Here is a 17,539-nt window from a genome sequence, read left to right on the forward strand (position 1 = left end):
ATTTTTATAAGAAATAGGGATAACATAGTACTCTAAAATTACTTTGTAAAATCATAGTTTTAGTTTACCCTCAATCATTCAAGCAGGTTAAAAGGATTAGTTGCATTAAAAAAGTGAATTTATTTTTGATGCTTTAAGTGTATATTATTCATGTGCTTGACTGTCTATTGAAAACAAGATTTAATTAAATTATTATTTCAAGCATGTAATTGTTCTGATGTATTAATTACTCAAATATGAATCACCTTTCAGGAATATTGTATTATATTATCCATCATATAATTAAAAATTATTATACAGTTAGAAAAAAAGATGAAGGGAAGGGAAGGGAAGGGAAAGGAAGGGAGGGGAGGGGAGGGGAGGGAAGGAAGGAAGGAAGGGAAGGGAAGGGAAGGGAAGGGAAGGGAAGGGAAGGGAAGGGAAGGGAAGGGAAGGGAAGGGAAGGGAAGGGAAGGGAAGGGAAGGGAAGGGAAGGGAAGGGAAGGGAAGGGAAGGGAAGGGAAGGGAAGGGAAGGGAAGGGAAGGGAAGGGAAGGGAAGGGAAGGGAAGGGAAGGGAAGGGAAGGGAAGGGAAGGGAAGGGAAGGGAAGGGAAGGGAAGGGAAGGGAAGGGAAGGGAAGGGAAGGGAAGGGAAGGGAAGGGAAGGGAAGGGAAGGGAAGGGAAGGGAAGGGAGAACAGACTAGGGTATGGGACAGAAAAGGAGGGGAAGGGAAGGGAAAGGAGGAGAGGGCAAAAGTGAGGAGAGAAGGGAAGGCTAGCTTTTCCAGGCCAGAAGCAATCCCAATTATCCCTGTCACTAGAAGTCAAACAGTTACTAATTAAAATACTGTATACTGCTTACTCTTTATTATCCTAATTCTTCTAAGGTAGGTCTCTGATTCTTCCAGTGAAATTATTAACAGATTTGTTATGCTCTATCAAATGATAAGCCCATTTTTGTAAAGTATTATTTTATTACTGATTCATGTATATGATTGTAACCTTCCTTTTTGCCTTTAAGTAGACTCTAATTCTATTCTCTTAATTATCCATTTGACAAATTTGTTATACCCACACAATCGCCAACTGACCAAAAATGTTGATAGACGCATTACTATATGCAATATAAAACTAACATTCCGTAACTGAAATAGTATTACATATTAAAGATAAAGAATTTTGTTGTTGTCATTGGTGCTTCAAACTTCTAGGTGAACTTTTACAGATAAAGAGGAAAAAGTGAGGTGGGGACTGGCCATAGAGAACCGGGTTAAGTGCACACAGTAGGAAACTCAAGGACCCATGCAATGATCCTGGCTAGAGTCCTGCTCCCCAATGCAGGGGGGTGCTTCGCAAGGGGTGAAGCAACTCTGCAGGTATCTTTCTGTCTTCCCCTCCTTTCCCAATTTCTCTCTGTCCTAATGGGAAAAAATGGCCTCCAGGAATAGTTGATTTGTAGTGCCGCTGGAGCCGAGCCTCAACTATAACTCTGAAGGCAAAAAAAAAAAAAAAAAAAAGATAGAGTGAAAAAGAGGAAAAATGGGGAAAGACATAGAAAGCATGGAAGTTTCCCTCAGTGCTAGAATACTACCATGTGGTGAACCAGGGGCTCAGGTGAGCTATCTTCCACCCACCACAGAAATAGTTGTGAAAAATCTGAGTCTCTACAACACTTCTGGAGCTTTGTAAACTTTGTTTAACTTAGTGGCCATATCAAATTTTAATAGATAAAAACCTTGAACATATAAGGTCTATGAACTTCTTTGAGGTACCAGCTACTCAGTTCAGTGGCTTTGCATATATTATATTTAGTGTCCACGGGAGTCGGGTGGTAGTGCAGCGGGTTAAGCGCACGTGGCTCAAAGCACAATGACCACAATAAAGATCCCAGTTTGAACCCCCGGATCCCCACCTGCAGGGGAGTCGCTTCACAGGCGGTGAAGCAGGTCTGCAGGTGTCTATCTTTATCTCCCCTTCTCTGTCTGCCCCTCCTCTCTCCATTTCTCTCTGTCCTATCCAACAACGACAACATCAAAAACAACAACAATAATAAGCACATCAACAATAAAAAACAAGGGCAACAAAAAGGAATAAATAAAAATTTAAAAAATAGTGTCCACACTCTTTAAGGAATGTATTATCGTTTCCATTTTCTGTATGAATATACTAAGGATCATAAAAGCTTAATACTTTCACTAGGAGTGCAAAACCTGCAAGTAATCATACAGGATCCTGTCTAACTTCAAAACCATTTCTTCCACAAAAAGAAGGAAAGAATAAGAATAAAAATGAGAATGAGAAGGAGAAGGAGGAGAAGGAGATGAAGGAGACAAAGAAGGAATAGAAGAAGAAGGAAGAGGCAGAGGAGGAGGAGGAGATGAAGGAGACAAAGAAGGAATAGAAGAAGGAGGAGGAGGCAGAGGAGGAGGAGATGAAGGAGATGAAGAAGGAATAGAAGAAGAGGAGGAGGAAGAGGAGGAGGAGGAAGAGGAGGAGGAGAAAAAGAAGAGGAGGAAGAAGAAGAAATATGAAGCAAAGTGATAATCCTTTGTAAATCTAATTAAATCATATACAATTAACAATAGAATCTTTACAAAGATGTTCTTACAAATTGGTCCCCAGAATATCTTGAGAACACCTAGTCAGACAACAATTTAGGCAGTATTCAGTATAAGTAACAAGATATTGGGTATTTTATTCCAGCTAGTATAGAATAAATGCATTGCTGTTTAGGTATGTATTACATATAATGAAACAGGAACTCATCAGAAATGAATTTATGGCCTAATAACCAGGAGAAATTGCAGGCTGAGAAGCCCTCCCAAGAGAGTATAGACTGTTGATTAAGGTAAGATTATGTTTAAAGCAGATTTTTCCTGTTGAAAGGTATTCCTGGAAGAAAAACTTCCATCCAAGAAATATGACTTTGATTTTTTATCTGTAATATGACTTACTGAACAAATATTAATAAAAGGTTATTCATACTTTAGATTGCTTTTTACTATCACAAGACTACATTGTCTGAACTTTACACACTTTGATTCAACAAAAGTCATGAATCATACTGGCTATGACTTCAACAGTTACTGAAGTTTCTGCTGAACTAATAATTACTAGGCTGGAAAAATTAATTTAGTAGCTTTTCCTTGAAGTGATAAAGGATTTTTTAATCATCTGTAACAGCCACAGATTGCTTTTAATGTACGGGTTAGGCAAGTTTAAACAGTGGTTAATCATAGAATCAGAGTCAGCTTTCCTCCATAAGATCCATGTGACCAAGGGTAAATGACTAAATCTTGTGTCTCAATTTCCCTACCTATAACACATGTATGAAAATAACACTTATTAGAGCCTCCTGAAGACTAAGTGACAGGCCATGTATTAGAGCACAGGAAGAGCTGAAGCACAAATCCCCCTCCATCCAAAAAGAGAAAAAAAACTTTAACAGTTTATTAAGTACCTAAAATTGAACCCAAACTAATATCAAAAGTTCTCTCCTGGCAGGGGTAGATAGCATAATGGTTTTGCAAAGAGGCTCCAATGTCCCAGGTTCAATCCCCTACTTTACCATAGCCAGAGCTGAGTAGATCTCTGGTTAAACAGCAAATTTAACAGCAAATTGCTCTGCTTTTAGAGATGAAGTTGAAGGTATTACTAATATTAACCTTGGCTATTTGTATATACTTATATATGCATACAGTAATATATGTATGTATGCATGCAATACCACAAATGAACTTGAGTAACAACCATCTCAAGAGTAGCAATATAAACATTCTTTTAAACTGGGCATAACTGCTTGCTCTAAATAACTTCTGCCACAATAAAGGTTTCTTCATCCCCCTTCCCCAACCAATTATAGCCAATGTCTCTTTTTTATAGCCAAATTCCGTAGAAGTCATTGCAAAATTCTATCTAATTGTCCTTAAATTCTCTGAGTCACTCTAATTGAATTTTATGTCAAAAATCACTCCACAAAAATTGTACCTATATAAGTAGTGAACTCTATGTGCCTGAATACTTAACCTAATTCTTAACCTTAATCATACCAGTAGTAAGTAGTAACAATTGTCTTTGCTAGAATTTACCAGAGCTAAATACTTGATGCTTTTCTCTTTTCTATATATACTTTCTTTGACCATAGTATTTAATATAATTGCTTTAACTACAATGTATACATAGAGACATTGAATTTATCTCTTAATGCATCACTTATAAATCCCAGGAGTTCACTTTACTATTGGAAACTTCATATATGCTCCAAAAAAGTAATTTTTTTTTAAACTCAGTATTACTCCTGTCTTCACTCTTTTTCTTATAATTTCTAAATGTCCTGATAACAAAGCCATCATTTTCTATATTCATAATTTGGCCACCTCTTACCACTTTCACTATGAGTACTTTAGTTCAAGCTACTTCACTATCATTTATCAGTTTTTTGTAGTAGCCTCCCACCTGCTCTTCCTTCTTCCAATTTTCATCCTACTTACAAGTACTGGCAATATAATAATAGAATTGTCAAGTCACTACACTTTTGAAACATGTATTTCATTTATATATGGGAAAACTTGTCATTCTAGAATCAGTGTTGAAATGGAATGAGGGGTTAAAAATTTAAAGAAGAAATTATGAAAAAGCTTTTGGTACAGGTTTATATATTTTCGAGTATTTACGTAAATAATAATAACACTGAAATTTGCAGAATTATTTCTAGTCTCCAAAGTGCTTGTGTGTGTGTGTGTGTGTGTGTGTGTGTATCACAGTTTATAATCTAATCTCTCTATATATGCTGGACTTCCTTTAGATGCCAGAGATTTCCAAATGACTAAAAGATTATCTGGAATGTTATTTTAACACTGTATTTCTAAGTAAAATTACTAAACTATGCTCTTCTTAAAAGCACTGGATTAAATCCAGAAGCCTATTCAAATGTAAACAATATTGGAAATTGCAATATCCATGTAATGGAAAAAAGATAGCTAATGCTATTTTTCTCCTAATTTTTTTTTCAAATCAATCACATTTAGCCTCATTGATCTCTTGTATGGTTCTTATTTAGATGTTATTTATATCTGCACTAATTTTAATTATTTCAGTACTTCTGGTTGCTTTAGGGTTCTTTTGTTCTTCTAAGTCCTGAAGGAGTGTACTCAAGATGTTTATTTGAGCTTTTTTTGTTTCCTAATATTTGTCTGTATGGTTATGAATTACCCTCTTAGTTGTGTCCCAAATATTTTGATAACTGTGTCTTAATTTTCATTTAATTCTAAAGACATTTTATTTTCTTCTTTAATTTCATCTTTGACCAAGTAGTTGTTTAGTAGTGTGCTGCTAAGTTTCCACACTTTGGGACTTTACTAATTTTCTGTTTTATATATTTAATTATCTTTGTTTATTAGATAGAGACAGCCAGAAATGAGGGAAAGGGGAGATAGAGAGGGACAGATACAGAGAGACACTTGCAGCATTGCTTCACCACTTGTGAAGATTTCCCCCCCGCAGGTAGGGATGGGGGGCTTCAACCCAGCACCTTTTGCACTGTAATGTGTGTGCTCAACCAGGTGCTCCACCACCCAGCCCCTATGTTTGTCTGAAGTGTTAAGTTAATTACACTGTGGTCTGAGAAGAGGGCTGGTATAATTTCAATGCTCCTAAATTTGTTGAAACTGCCTTTGTGGCCTAATATATGGTCTATCTTTGAGAATGTCCCATGTGAACTCAAAAGGAATGTGTATTCCAGTTTCTTGGGATGAAAATGTCTGAAAAAAAATGCCCAGTCTGTCTATCTCTTCATTTATTCTCTTCGTTCTTTATTCACTCTGCCTAAATAATGTCATTTGAGAGAGACAGGTTTTGAAGTCTCCTGCTACTACTGTGTTGCTTTCAGAGCTCTCTCAGCAGACGTTTGACATATTTAGATGGACCCTCATTGGCTATACAGATGTTAATAATTGTTAAGTCTTCTTGGTTTACTGATCCTCTGAGCATAATGTAATGTCCGTGCCTATCTTTTTTAAATTTTTTTTTTAATTTTTTAATTTAAAAAAAATTATTTTATTTATTTATTCCCTTTTGTTGCCTTTATTATTTTATTGTTGTTGTCGTTGTTGGATAGGACAGAGAGAAATGGAGAGAGGAGGGGAAGACAGAGAGGAGGAGAGAAAGACAGACACCTGCAGACCTGCTTCACCGCCTTTGAAGCGACTCCCCTGCAGGTGGGGAGCCGGGGTTCGAACCAGGATCCTTTTGCTGGTCCTTGTGCTTTGCGCCACCTGCGCTTAACCCGCTGCGCTACAGCCCGACTCCCCGTGCCTATCTTTTATTAATTTATTTTAAAGTCTATTGTGACAGATATGAGAATAGCTGTCCCTACCCTTTTTGTGTGTGTGTGTGGTCCGTTAGCTTATATGATAGTTTTCCATACTTTCAGTTTGAGTCTGTGTTTATGCTGTTGAGTTACGTGGGATTCCTGAAAACAGCATATAGGATTGTTGTCTGATCCATCCTCCTACTCTATTCTCAGTCTTATAATCATTCTGAAGTATTATGTTTTGGAAAAGAGACATAGATTGCTCTTTTTTCTAAATTGCAATCTGTCTGAGTTTAAAATTTTGAGTCCTGAAATGACAAGATAGATAGCTCACCTTAAAGTGCATCTGTTATGCCATCTCTATGACCCAGGTTTAAGTCCAAGACATACTCTCTAATGCTCCTTGACACATATCTACTAAGTTGTAAAGACTTCATAAACACCAATTTAATAAATATTAAATTAATATGGAAAAGTAACAGCTAAGCCTGTCTTAATATCATTAGTTTTGGGAGACATAATTCATTACACTTTACTTGGCCATACAATAGATACTCCTCTCATAGCAAGAGTAATGTAATCTGAAGCTATTGCACTGTCCTAAAGGATTGCAACAGATTCACTAAAATCTTTGTTCCAGTGACACTAGCTCCCTGAAGGATCTTGTCAGAGGCTAGAGGAACACAGGTATTAAATATTAAGAATTTTCTTGCTCACTTCAAGTTTTGTTTCTATTTATTTTTGTTAAGAACCATTCAGATAGACAAATGTATATCTCAGTGGCATGTGATCTTATCATGAATTCTATTCTAAATTCTTCACTTCTTTCAAATGCCATCAGCAGCCATGCCAACTGACCTCAATGAAGTCTGTAACAGGGGCTGATACAGCCAGTAGAGTGTACACATGACCATGCACAAGGATCCAGATTCAAGCTCTCAACCTCCACCTGTAGGGAAGAGCTCCACAAGCAGTGAAGCAGTTCAGCAGTGTGTCTCTTTCTCTCTCCCCTTCCCTCTCAATTTATTGCTTCATCTACTAAAAAAGGAGGAAGAGGATGGAGCAGGGATAGAAGGGGGGGGGGAGGAAAACAGAGGCCACTGGGAGTAGTGTGTTATGCAGGCACTGAGACCCAGTAATTTCCCTTGTGACAATAAAATAAATAAAAATAAAAAATTAAAAGTTCATGACACCAAAGGGACTTAAATGATTCTGCAAGTTAAATATTAGTCTGTTCTTAAATGCATTTTAGTACCCCAAATGGATGAGAATTTCTTTGAATGGTTTACTCTTCTTAAAAAAATATGTCCTGGAGCTCAGCTTTCCCAGAGACACACCTTACTAGGGAAAGAGAGAGGCAGACTGGGAGTACGACCAGTCAACGCCCATGTTCAGCGGGGAAGCAATTACAGAAGCCAGACCTTCTACCTTCTGCAACCCTCAATGACCCTGGGTCCATGCTCCCAGAGGGATAGAGAATGGGAAAGCTATCATGGGAGGAGGTGGGTTATGGAGATTGGGTGGTGGGAATTGTGTGGAGTTGTACCCATCCTACCTTATGTTTTTATTCATTAATCCTTTCTTAAATAAAAAATTTAAAAAAAGAAAAATATATATATTTATTAATGTTTCATAGAAAGAGAGAAATTGAGCTTTACCCAAGGTCCTTGTGAATTGTAACATGTGCACTCAAACAAGTGCTCCATTGCCAGCGCACTCCATCTTATTCTTTCAATCCCTCTTTCTGAGGGAGGAGGGGGAGAGAAAGCTTTCATATTCTGAGGATATTATGCTTTATTAATTGTATTTTTACCTGCAAGACCTTTTACAAACAGAAAGAACTTCTGTTGCAAAAAAGACCCTATAATGCATACTATTATATTTTACATAAATTACAACTATAATAAAAAGAATACTAGGTGTGAAGTTGAAATTGAATTTGAGTATACGCTTCATGACACACTGACTACATGACTTTAAGCACCTTACTCAGACTCAAAGTTTTCTCATTTGTGTAGTAAGATTAATATTACCAGTCTCACAAAACTGCTGAGAAATTCAAGTGAAGATGGAAATTCAAGTGAAGATGGCTACATTGTACCTGCAAATATGAATAATAAATTTTAAAATCTACTTTGTAAACTAAAGAATTGACTATAGAACTGTGTAGTTCTGTCATTGTACAAGTGTCAGGGGCACACAGCAAAGCCATAGAGAAAAATATACGTTCAACTTTATTACATAGGATACTACACAAAGGATTATTAAAAAAAACACTAAATAAAAAAAGAATTTCCTCTCTTTTAGCTTATGATAGTCACCAGTACCAGTGATGTGTTTCTGTTCTGGGGGAAAAGCTATTTTAGCTCTGCAGGTTCTTATTCATTTTGATGTATGCTGTCCTTTTAGCTGCTGAAAAAATTCTTTAGACCAATCTATGGATGAAGTGATTGTAATGTGATAATGTGATTGCTCTTGTAGAGTGGGACTGCATAATGGTACTAGTGATCTGTCCTTTCTAATCAATCATACTAATTAATGGGTAATTGTTTTCTGAATTATACTCTGCCAGGTGTTTCACTTAAGAGAAAGGTATTAGGCCCTATAGGATATATTATCTATATCACAGATGAATTCTCTCTCACAATAAATTTATGACATGGAAAATATTTATTTTTAATTGAGAAAAATATTCTGAAAAGTACTATTTAAATGCAAGATATATTCAATTATTTGAAGAAAAATGAAAGGTATGGTAAATTCCACTGTGATATATTTTACTATATATTTTCCTCTTTTTATTGAGGGGGTTAATGCTTTATAGCACAATTACTGATAATATGAGTATAGTTTCATTATTCACTAGGATCCCACAACAAACTTCAATTATTTTGGATAGAGACAGTGAGAAATTGAAAGAAGGAGACAGAAGAATGAGAGGATTGAAATTGGATCATTGTGCATTGTAACTTGTGCTCCGCTAGGGGCACCATCGCCAGCACTCCCCATCTTTCCCCCAAGTCTTTGATGCAATACACCTATTTGGACAAACAGTTGTAGAATTAGTATAAGTGGTTTCCTGCATTGTCTTTACTGCATACATTAATTCTAAATTATCAAGCTTAAACAAAAATTGTATAAATGATTATTAAAAATTAACATGTTAGCTATTTAGTTTTTATAAATCTTGTTCTCATACTTCACTGTAAATAGCTTTATTTTTATCAATTTAAACATTATATAAACATATAATATAAAAATAAACACATAATATGTGCTATGTCGTAATTAATATATAGAGTGATATATTGAAAAATCATATTTTTCTATAATAGATAAGATACTATGTCATAAGCTTTATTTTTTTCCTTGCTTGATGCTGTTCTCTTAATCCTATATGGATTTTTGAATTAAACTAGAAAAGATACGACTAATTAAAAAGGAATTAATAGTTTCACACATAAAATTTTCCCCATAAATATGGAGAGTCAACTAAAGAACTTTCCAGCAATGCATTTTTACTTATTTAAATCCAATCTAACTTAAGATTTGTACCTCAAATAAAACCTCTTCAAGAATGGCCTGGGACATTCAGCAGGTATGTCATTAGACTTAAATACATGAGCTGCTTGAATTTTATCCCCAGCATTTTATAGAATAAAATGATGTTCACCTATTCTCAATCTGTCTGTTTGTCTATCTATGTCAATAATAAGATAAGTAAAAATTTTTTTAAACTTTTTTTAAATTTTATTTTATTTATTCCCTTTTGTTGCCCTTGTTGTTTTATTGTTGTAGTTATTATTGATGTCGTTGTTGTTGGATAGGACAGAGAGAAATGGAGAGAGGAGGGGAAGACAGAGACGGGGAGAGAAAGACAGACACCTGCAGACCTGCTTCACCGCCTGTGAAGGGACCTGCCTGCAGGTGGGGAGCCGGGGGCTCGAACCGGGATCCTGACGCCGGTCCTTGAGCTTAGTGCCACCTGCGCTTAACCCGCTGTGCTACAGCCCGACTCCCCAAGATAAGTAAAATTTAAAAATTCTTTCAGGGAGACAACACAGCAACTTATGCAACATACTATTACATGCAGTACTGAGATGCCAGTTTTTACCCCAATACTACCATATGCCAGAGTTAATCAGTGCTCTAGTTTAAAATATATATATAATATTATATCTCAGTTTTCTCCTGACTACTATTTTTCTCTTGAAGATTATTTCCACAACAAAGTGTTCATCTTTTGATATAATTTCTCATCTTCTGACTTAAATAGCTTATGTATACAATTTTAATGTGCAGAATGGGCTGGGCAGTGGTTCATCTGGTTAAGTATACCTGTTAACATGCATAAGGATCCGGGTTCAAGCCCCAACTCCCCACTGGCATGGGGGAAGCTTCATAAATGGTGAAGCAGGTATACAGTATCCATTCTCTGTCCTCTCTACCTCTCCTCACCTCTCAGCTTCTTTCTGTCCCATAAAATGAAAATATAAAGAAAAAAATAAAAAAAGTTTACAGTAGAAAATTTATTAGCATGTTGTACAACCTATTAAGCATATTTTAAGGCACTATATGTAAAAATAAAATAGTTCACTTTATGTAGTGAATATTTGCATGAAAAATAGGATTATACCTACCTACATAAAATAACATATGTAAATATCCAATAAAGGCTTATAATATAGATATACTGTTTTTATTATCACCAGGGTTATTGCTGGGGCTCAGCACCTGCATAATAAATTCCCTGTTCCCAGTGGTCACTTTTTACTTTCTTTTCTTTTCCTTTCTTTCTTTAATTAATTTATTTTTTGGACAGATACAGAGAGAAACTGAGAAGGGGAAGATAGAGAATGAGGTTCCAGGTGGTGGCACACCTGATAAAGTGCACACACTACAAGGACCCAGGTTTAAACCCTTGGTCCCTTGCAGGGAGGAAGCTTCAAGAGTGGTGAAGCAGGTCTGCAGGTGTCTCTCTGTCTTTTCTTCTTTCTATCTCCCCTCCCCTGTAAATTTCTCTCTGTCTCTATTGATAGTAAAAATAAATAAATAAAATACTTTTTAAAAGAGAAAGAGAGACCTGTGGATATGCTTCACTGCTCATGAAGCTCTTTCCCCATAGCCAGAGGGTGGGGGATCAGGGGGTTTGAACCCAGGTCCTTGTGCATACTAATGTGTGCACTCTATCAGGTACTCTCCCAAGACCTACAATTATATAATTCTATAAAACTGTAATGTACGATCTGCAGCTATATATCAAGATACACATAATTTTTCAAGCTAACATTTTTATTCTTATATCAAAGTCAGTTCCAAAAAAAATAAAATACATTATTAATACCAAGTGGAAAAAATTAAAAATTGATAGTATTTGCTATGCTACTCAACTAAATTCGTTTAATCTTTTATTACGTTAAAAAAACAAATCACCTTCTCAGAAAGCAAGAGAGTCACTAGGGAAAAGCTCAAGATCTAAATCCCTATAGTTGGGATTTACATCTTTAAAACTTAGTACAGGGTGAGATGTACCAACATCTATCCTGAGGAAATAGGCAATGTACAATCATGACAGTTTGATTTATAAAATCAAAATTCCATCCTACTTCTAGATATATAAAATGAAAATAAAATGCCTATATCCATACAAAGATTTGAATGTGAATGCTTATTGTAGCTTCATTTCTATGACTAAAATATGTCCTAATTATTGTATAGTCCAAATTTTAATTATATATATATTCTCCCCATATAAATGTATTCAATATTAATTGTTTAATTTAAAATATTTTATTTGTTATATAGAGATAGAGAAAAATTGAGAGAGGAAGAAAGAAACCTACAGCAATTTTTCACCTCTTGAGAAGTTTCTCCCATGCAGGTGGGGGCCAGGGTCTTGAATCAGGGTCCTTGTGTATGGTATTACATGAGCTCAACCGAGTGTGCCACTGCCTGGTCACCCAATTATTCAACTTTTTAATCCTACATGCTTATCTTTTATGAATAAGACCCATTCTCCAATCCATATCATTTGCTATCTCTTCAGGCCAATTGCATTATGAAATCAATTCAAAACCCTCCAAATTTCAATAGAAATATAAACAGTGAAAAACAAGGAAAAATGTTTCTGATTGCCATCAAATAGTTATTTCTAGTTGATTGTCTAATGAATATTTTAACTTGAAATCTACACACAAGTGTAATACACAGTTAAATTATAATATAACACTATATGCTATAGATCTGACTTCCAATTGTTTAAATCTTAAGCACAGAGGGATTACTTTCAATTTTCTAATATACTATATCTAGCATTATTTTAAGTTAATTTGTCGAAGCAATAAGTGTAATCAATATTCTGACAGACGTAAAGCATTCAAAGGGTAAATAAGAAACTATTGCAAGGTCTAGAAAGGATTTGTACCATAACATGCACAAGGTACTGTGTTCAAGGCCCAATACTAAAGCACTGGGAGAAGCTCCAGATGTGAAGGTCAAGAGAGAAACAATATGCTCATTAATTCATCCTTTGTAATTAGCTGTTTTTCAAACTACTAAAACTATTTCAGAAAAAAATTTTCCACAGATCCAAGGAAAAGGAATTCAAGTTTCAAAGAACTTCAGAAGAGGGTGCAGTATTTGGGTCGCACCTAATGGAGATCCAAGAACTAATGCTACAAAGCTGAGTGAATGCCTGGTTGAGAAGTGTCCTACTGAAAAAGGAAATCTTGAGATTTCTGTAGAACAATGCTAAAAATTCTAATTAACTAGAGTCTAATAATCTCAACTTCACTAAAACAAACATACTTCAGTGGCCCTGTCTTGCTCTGAAAACTACACTCTAGCAAGCATCAAGTTAGTCAAATCATCATCTCACTTGACTAATATTTCAAAGTTTAAAACCTTGAAGCACTCAGGGTAAATGTGCTTCAAAAACTACATGACAAAAGGAATAAAATGTGAATCATTGCAGAACATTAGATTTGTAAGAATATGGATTTATGGGCCCCAACACAAAATGAGCTAGAAATAAGTGAAATAGTACACATTTACTAATGTACCTACTGGCATGAAATAATAAAAATAGTTTTATCAATTTCATGAGAACATAGATTTGTGATTTTTTTCAGTCTGCATTCAGTTGCAAATCATAATTTTGAAATGTTGCCGAAAGAAAAACTTCTATTCATTATTTGTGTAGGAGGTAGATTCAAGGACCAATTTGAAGCCCACAAATTATATTTTTTGCACAGTGAGTTTATGTGGTAATTTATTCTGTCTTTTAAAAAGTCAGTATTTTTTAGTCCACTGTCAAAACCTAAATTCACAAGCGACTAAAAGTAAAGATTATATTTTGATTACATTATGGTAACAATTCAAATTGAAATGACAGGCATTAGAATTTATTTTGCCCCAGACAAGTGACACTCTTTATAAATCTGGCCACTTTCAAAACAACAAAAAGAATTTTAGCATATATACATTTTCATATCACATTGAAAAGTATCTTTTTATTCAAAATTTCCAATTTTCTCTTAAGACTATAAATGGTTTTGAGCATTAAAAAGGACATGGCTTTTAAAGATGTCAATACTGAGAAATACCTGAAGCGACATCTCAATAAAGTCTGTGACACTCACAGAAGTTTAAAAGTATGTTCCTACTATAGATTTAACTTAAAATAAATTAGATTATATTACATTCAGTTATCCAAGCAGTGTGTATGTATTGAGAATCTCTACTTGCCTCAATTCAGGTGTTCATTCTGCCTCTCCTGCATTTCTTAGTTACCCATATTACCTGTATTTTTGTTTGCTTGTCTTTTCTTTATACTAAAAGATGTTACTATTGGAATTTAAATTAGATTGTTGCATTTTCTTCCTTTAATATATTAGAAACACTTTGCCCCCGGGTCCCCACCTGCAAGGGAGTCGCTTCAAAGACTGTGAAGCAGGTCTGTAGGTGTCTATCTTTCTCTCCCCCTCTCTGTCTTCCCCTCTTCTCTCCATTTCTCTCTGTCCTATCTAATAATGACAACATCAATAACAACAACAATAATATAAAAAAGAAATACTTTAAACTGGATATATATCGACTTAAGTCATATAGTGGCCATTTGAAAAAAAAGTGCCACTCCTCCCTCTAGCTTGTTTTTCATGCAAGTTAATGGTCGAACTTTCTGTTTTCCCATTTTCCTAAACACATGGTTGGCAGAATTTTTGCCAACAACTAGAAGTATTTTCCTCCCCACCTGTCTTTTTTTAAAAAGATTTTATTTATTTATTAATAGGAAAGATAGGAGGAGAGAAAGAACCAGACCACAGTCTGGTTCATCAGCTGCCGGACATTGAACAGAGGGCCTCATGCTTGAGAGTCTAATGCTTTAACCACTGCACCACTTCCCTGACCACCCACATGTCTCTTTTAAGCTAACTTTTTAAAATTTAAATTAATTTATAAATGTTTATTTTTAAGAGAGAGTTATGAGAGTGATAGATAGGTATCAGAGCATTATGCAGGTCTGGTATATGGCGGTGTTAGGAATCATTGGGGCTTCAGGCCTGCAGTCCTATGTTGTAAATCTGAGATATTTCTCTACCCATCCAAACTGACTCTTATTTGTCTCTCTCTCTCTCTTTTTTTTTTTTTTTTATAAAAAGGAAACACTGACAAAACCATAGGATAAGAGGAGTACAACTCCACACAGTTCCCATCACCATAGTTCTGTATCCCATCCCCTCCCCTGATAGCTTTACTATTCTTTAACCCTCTGGGAGTATGGACCCAAGGTCATTGTGGGATGCAGAAAAATACACTGCTTAATCATCGTTAGTTATATATAAAACCAGCTAATTCACTGAAAAATCTCAAAGTATGTTTGACATCACTAAACATAAGTGACACCATCACTAAATAAAGATTTTTTAAAAGTCTCACCACAGAAAAAAAAAATCAGAAAATATATGTGGTATACCTTGCAAACAGGGACAAATATATAATTACAAAAAAATAAATAAATAAATAAACACCTTTGTTTGATAGTGCCCTTATTTTGAATGTGATGGTTTGGTGCCTGGTCCTGGCTGGTTCTTTGTGAAACAATTGACTGTGGAATCAATCCTAGTTTAAATGTTCTGCCACTTTACTTCCTTAAAGAGAAATAATTTAAATAGAAAACCAGAGAGTATTTTTTATGTATTATTTCCAGAGAGTATTTTTTATGTATTTTTTTTGCAGCTGCAAACTTTAGCTAAAAAAAAAAATCTCTTCATTGTCTATATTACCTACATTTTAAGAAATTCCAAATCTAAATTCAAGTATTTCAATTTTCTATATTAAGACTCCAGATAAAATCCATGGTGGCAAAGTATTATAGTTCATTAAAATAATACAAATACCCTCAATATAGTTCTTTTGAATATCTATAAAATTTTCCAGTTCTAGAAAAAATAATTATAGTCTATTAAGATTTTTAAAACCTTTTCCTTTTGTTTTTTTTAAATTGGGACATTAGTGGTTTACAGTAACACTGTTGGCACATGGATCCAATTTTCTCATCTCACTAAGACAGTCGTCTGCAAAACACTCTCACTCCAAATTAGGCCCATCATTCTGCACCAGAACCTGAAAGGTCCCCTCCATTTCCTCACCCCTCTCTCTCCCTGTTCTCCTTCCCCAAAGTCCTTTGCCTTGATGCAATACTAATCTTATATTTCCTACTATAGATGCTAGTATCTATTTCCTAGGTGTGTAATAGATGCCAACCTAGAAAATAAATAAACAAAAAAACTCAACCAAATTTTCTCTGTGTACTTAATATAAAAAACATTTATTTAAAAAGATTGTCTTGGGAGTCAGGTGGTAGTGCAGCGGGTTAAACGCCAAGTGGCTCAAAGCACAAGGACCAGCACAAGGGTCCTGGTTTGAGCCTCTGGCCCCGCACCTGCAGGGGAGTCACTTCACAAGCGGTGAAGCAAGTCTGCAGGTGTCTCTCTCTCTCCCTCTCTGTCTTCCCTCCTCTCTCCATTTCTCTCTATTCTATCTAACAACAACATCAATAACAACAATAATAACTACAACAATAAAACAACAAGGGAAACAAAAGGGAATAAATATTTCTTTAAAGAGATTGTCTATGTGTATGCCTCAGAATAATTCATGTAATTTAGCCTAATTGTTCTCACATTCACTCTTCTCAACAGGTACAAGGAACCATCGTTCCAGCTCCCAATTTCAATCCCACAATGGATGCCCAAATGCTGGGGGGAGCACTCCAAGGATTTGGTAATGCCTCTCATTTTAATTGTAATTTATTCATTTTACCTTGTTGTAAGACTATACTATGGGTATAAATAGCTATAGTCTTCTTAAGTAAAACATATCTTACTTAAGACTTCTATGATAGAAAGGCAAATATTGATACATAAAAGTTTTCACAAACATGCAAAGCCTTTCACAAGAATGCAAATACTTAACCTTTAATGAGAAGGTTGTCATTAGAACACATATACACTCTAACTCCAGCTTTATTCAATAGAAGGACTTCTAAAAATGCAATACAAGATTTTAATGTGCTTTCTAAAGTAAACTTTAGGAATCTGAAATGTTTTCATGCCTTTTGAAATATAAATAATCATTAGAAAGAGATGACAAAAAGATTCACTGCTTTTTAAAGTATATATAGGGTTGAACAAACTAGTCACCAAAAAAAAAAAATCTTTACTCCAGTTTTAACTTTCTTGTCATTTAATTAAAGAGTCAGAACACAGTTTTTTTTTTACAATTGAAAGTTTTTGCTTGTTAATATGTAAAGGCAAGAGAATTTCCCATTTTGTTTTTGATTACAGAGTGTTTACTATAGCATGCCAGAACAAGAAAACAACTAAACTGCTTTCGAAATCTATCCATTCTGATAAACCTAGCAAAGTATCTTCTAGGAAAGCAATTGCTAATGTTTTCCTTGGCTGTTGTTCCCTTCCTTTGCTGAGATAAAGTTGATATGTAACATTGTGCATATTTAAGGTACATAACTGGTGGTTTATATGTTTATAGACACTGTGAAATGACTAACACTAAGATATTTAACACATCTTTTACCTCAAAGAATGTTTTGTTTTTGTTGTCATTGTTGCATTTATGATGAGAAAAGTAATTAATAAATACTCATTAGCATCTTTCAATTTTACATTACTGCTATCTGTAGCCATATTAGAGTCCCTAAATTTATTTCTCTTATTACTCAAAGTTTTT

General features: G+C 35.0%; 1 protein-coding gene across 1 annotated transcript in view; it reads left to right on the forward strand.

Moving 5' to 3' along the window:
• The first annotated feature begins 9,866 nt into the window (after nucleotides 1–9,866).
• Nucleotides 9,867–17,539, forward strand: part of ANXA10 (annexin A10) — a 51,527-nt gene continuing 43,854 nt past the window's right edge. The window contains exons 1-3 of the mRNA XM_007524538.1: nucleotides 9,867–9,887; nucleotides 12,876–13,028; nucleotides 16,492–16,573. Coding sequence (XP_007524600.1) covers nucleotides 9,867–9,887; nucleotides 12,876–13,028; nucleotides 16,492–16,573 — 256 coding nt within the window. The remainder of the gene's footprint in view (nucleotides 9,888–12,875; nucleotides 13,029–16,491; nucleotides 16,574–17,539) is intronic.

The sequence above is a fragment of the Erinaceus europaeus genome, chromosome 2 (assembly GCF_950295315.1).
Source record: "Erinaceus europaeus chromosome 2, mEriEur2.1, whole genome shotgun sequence".
Taxonomy (NCBI): domain Eukaryota; kingdom Metazoa; phylum Chordata; class Mammalia; order Eulipotyphla; family Erinaceidae; genus Erinaceus; species Erinaceus europaeus.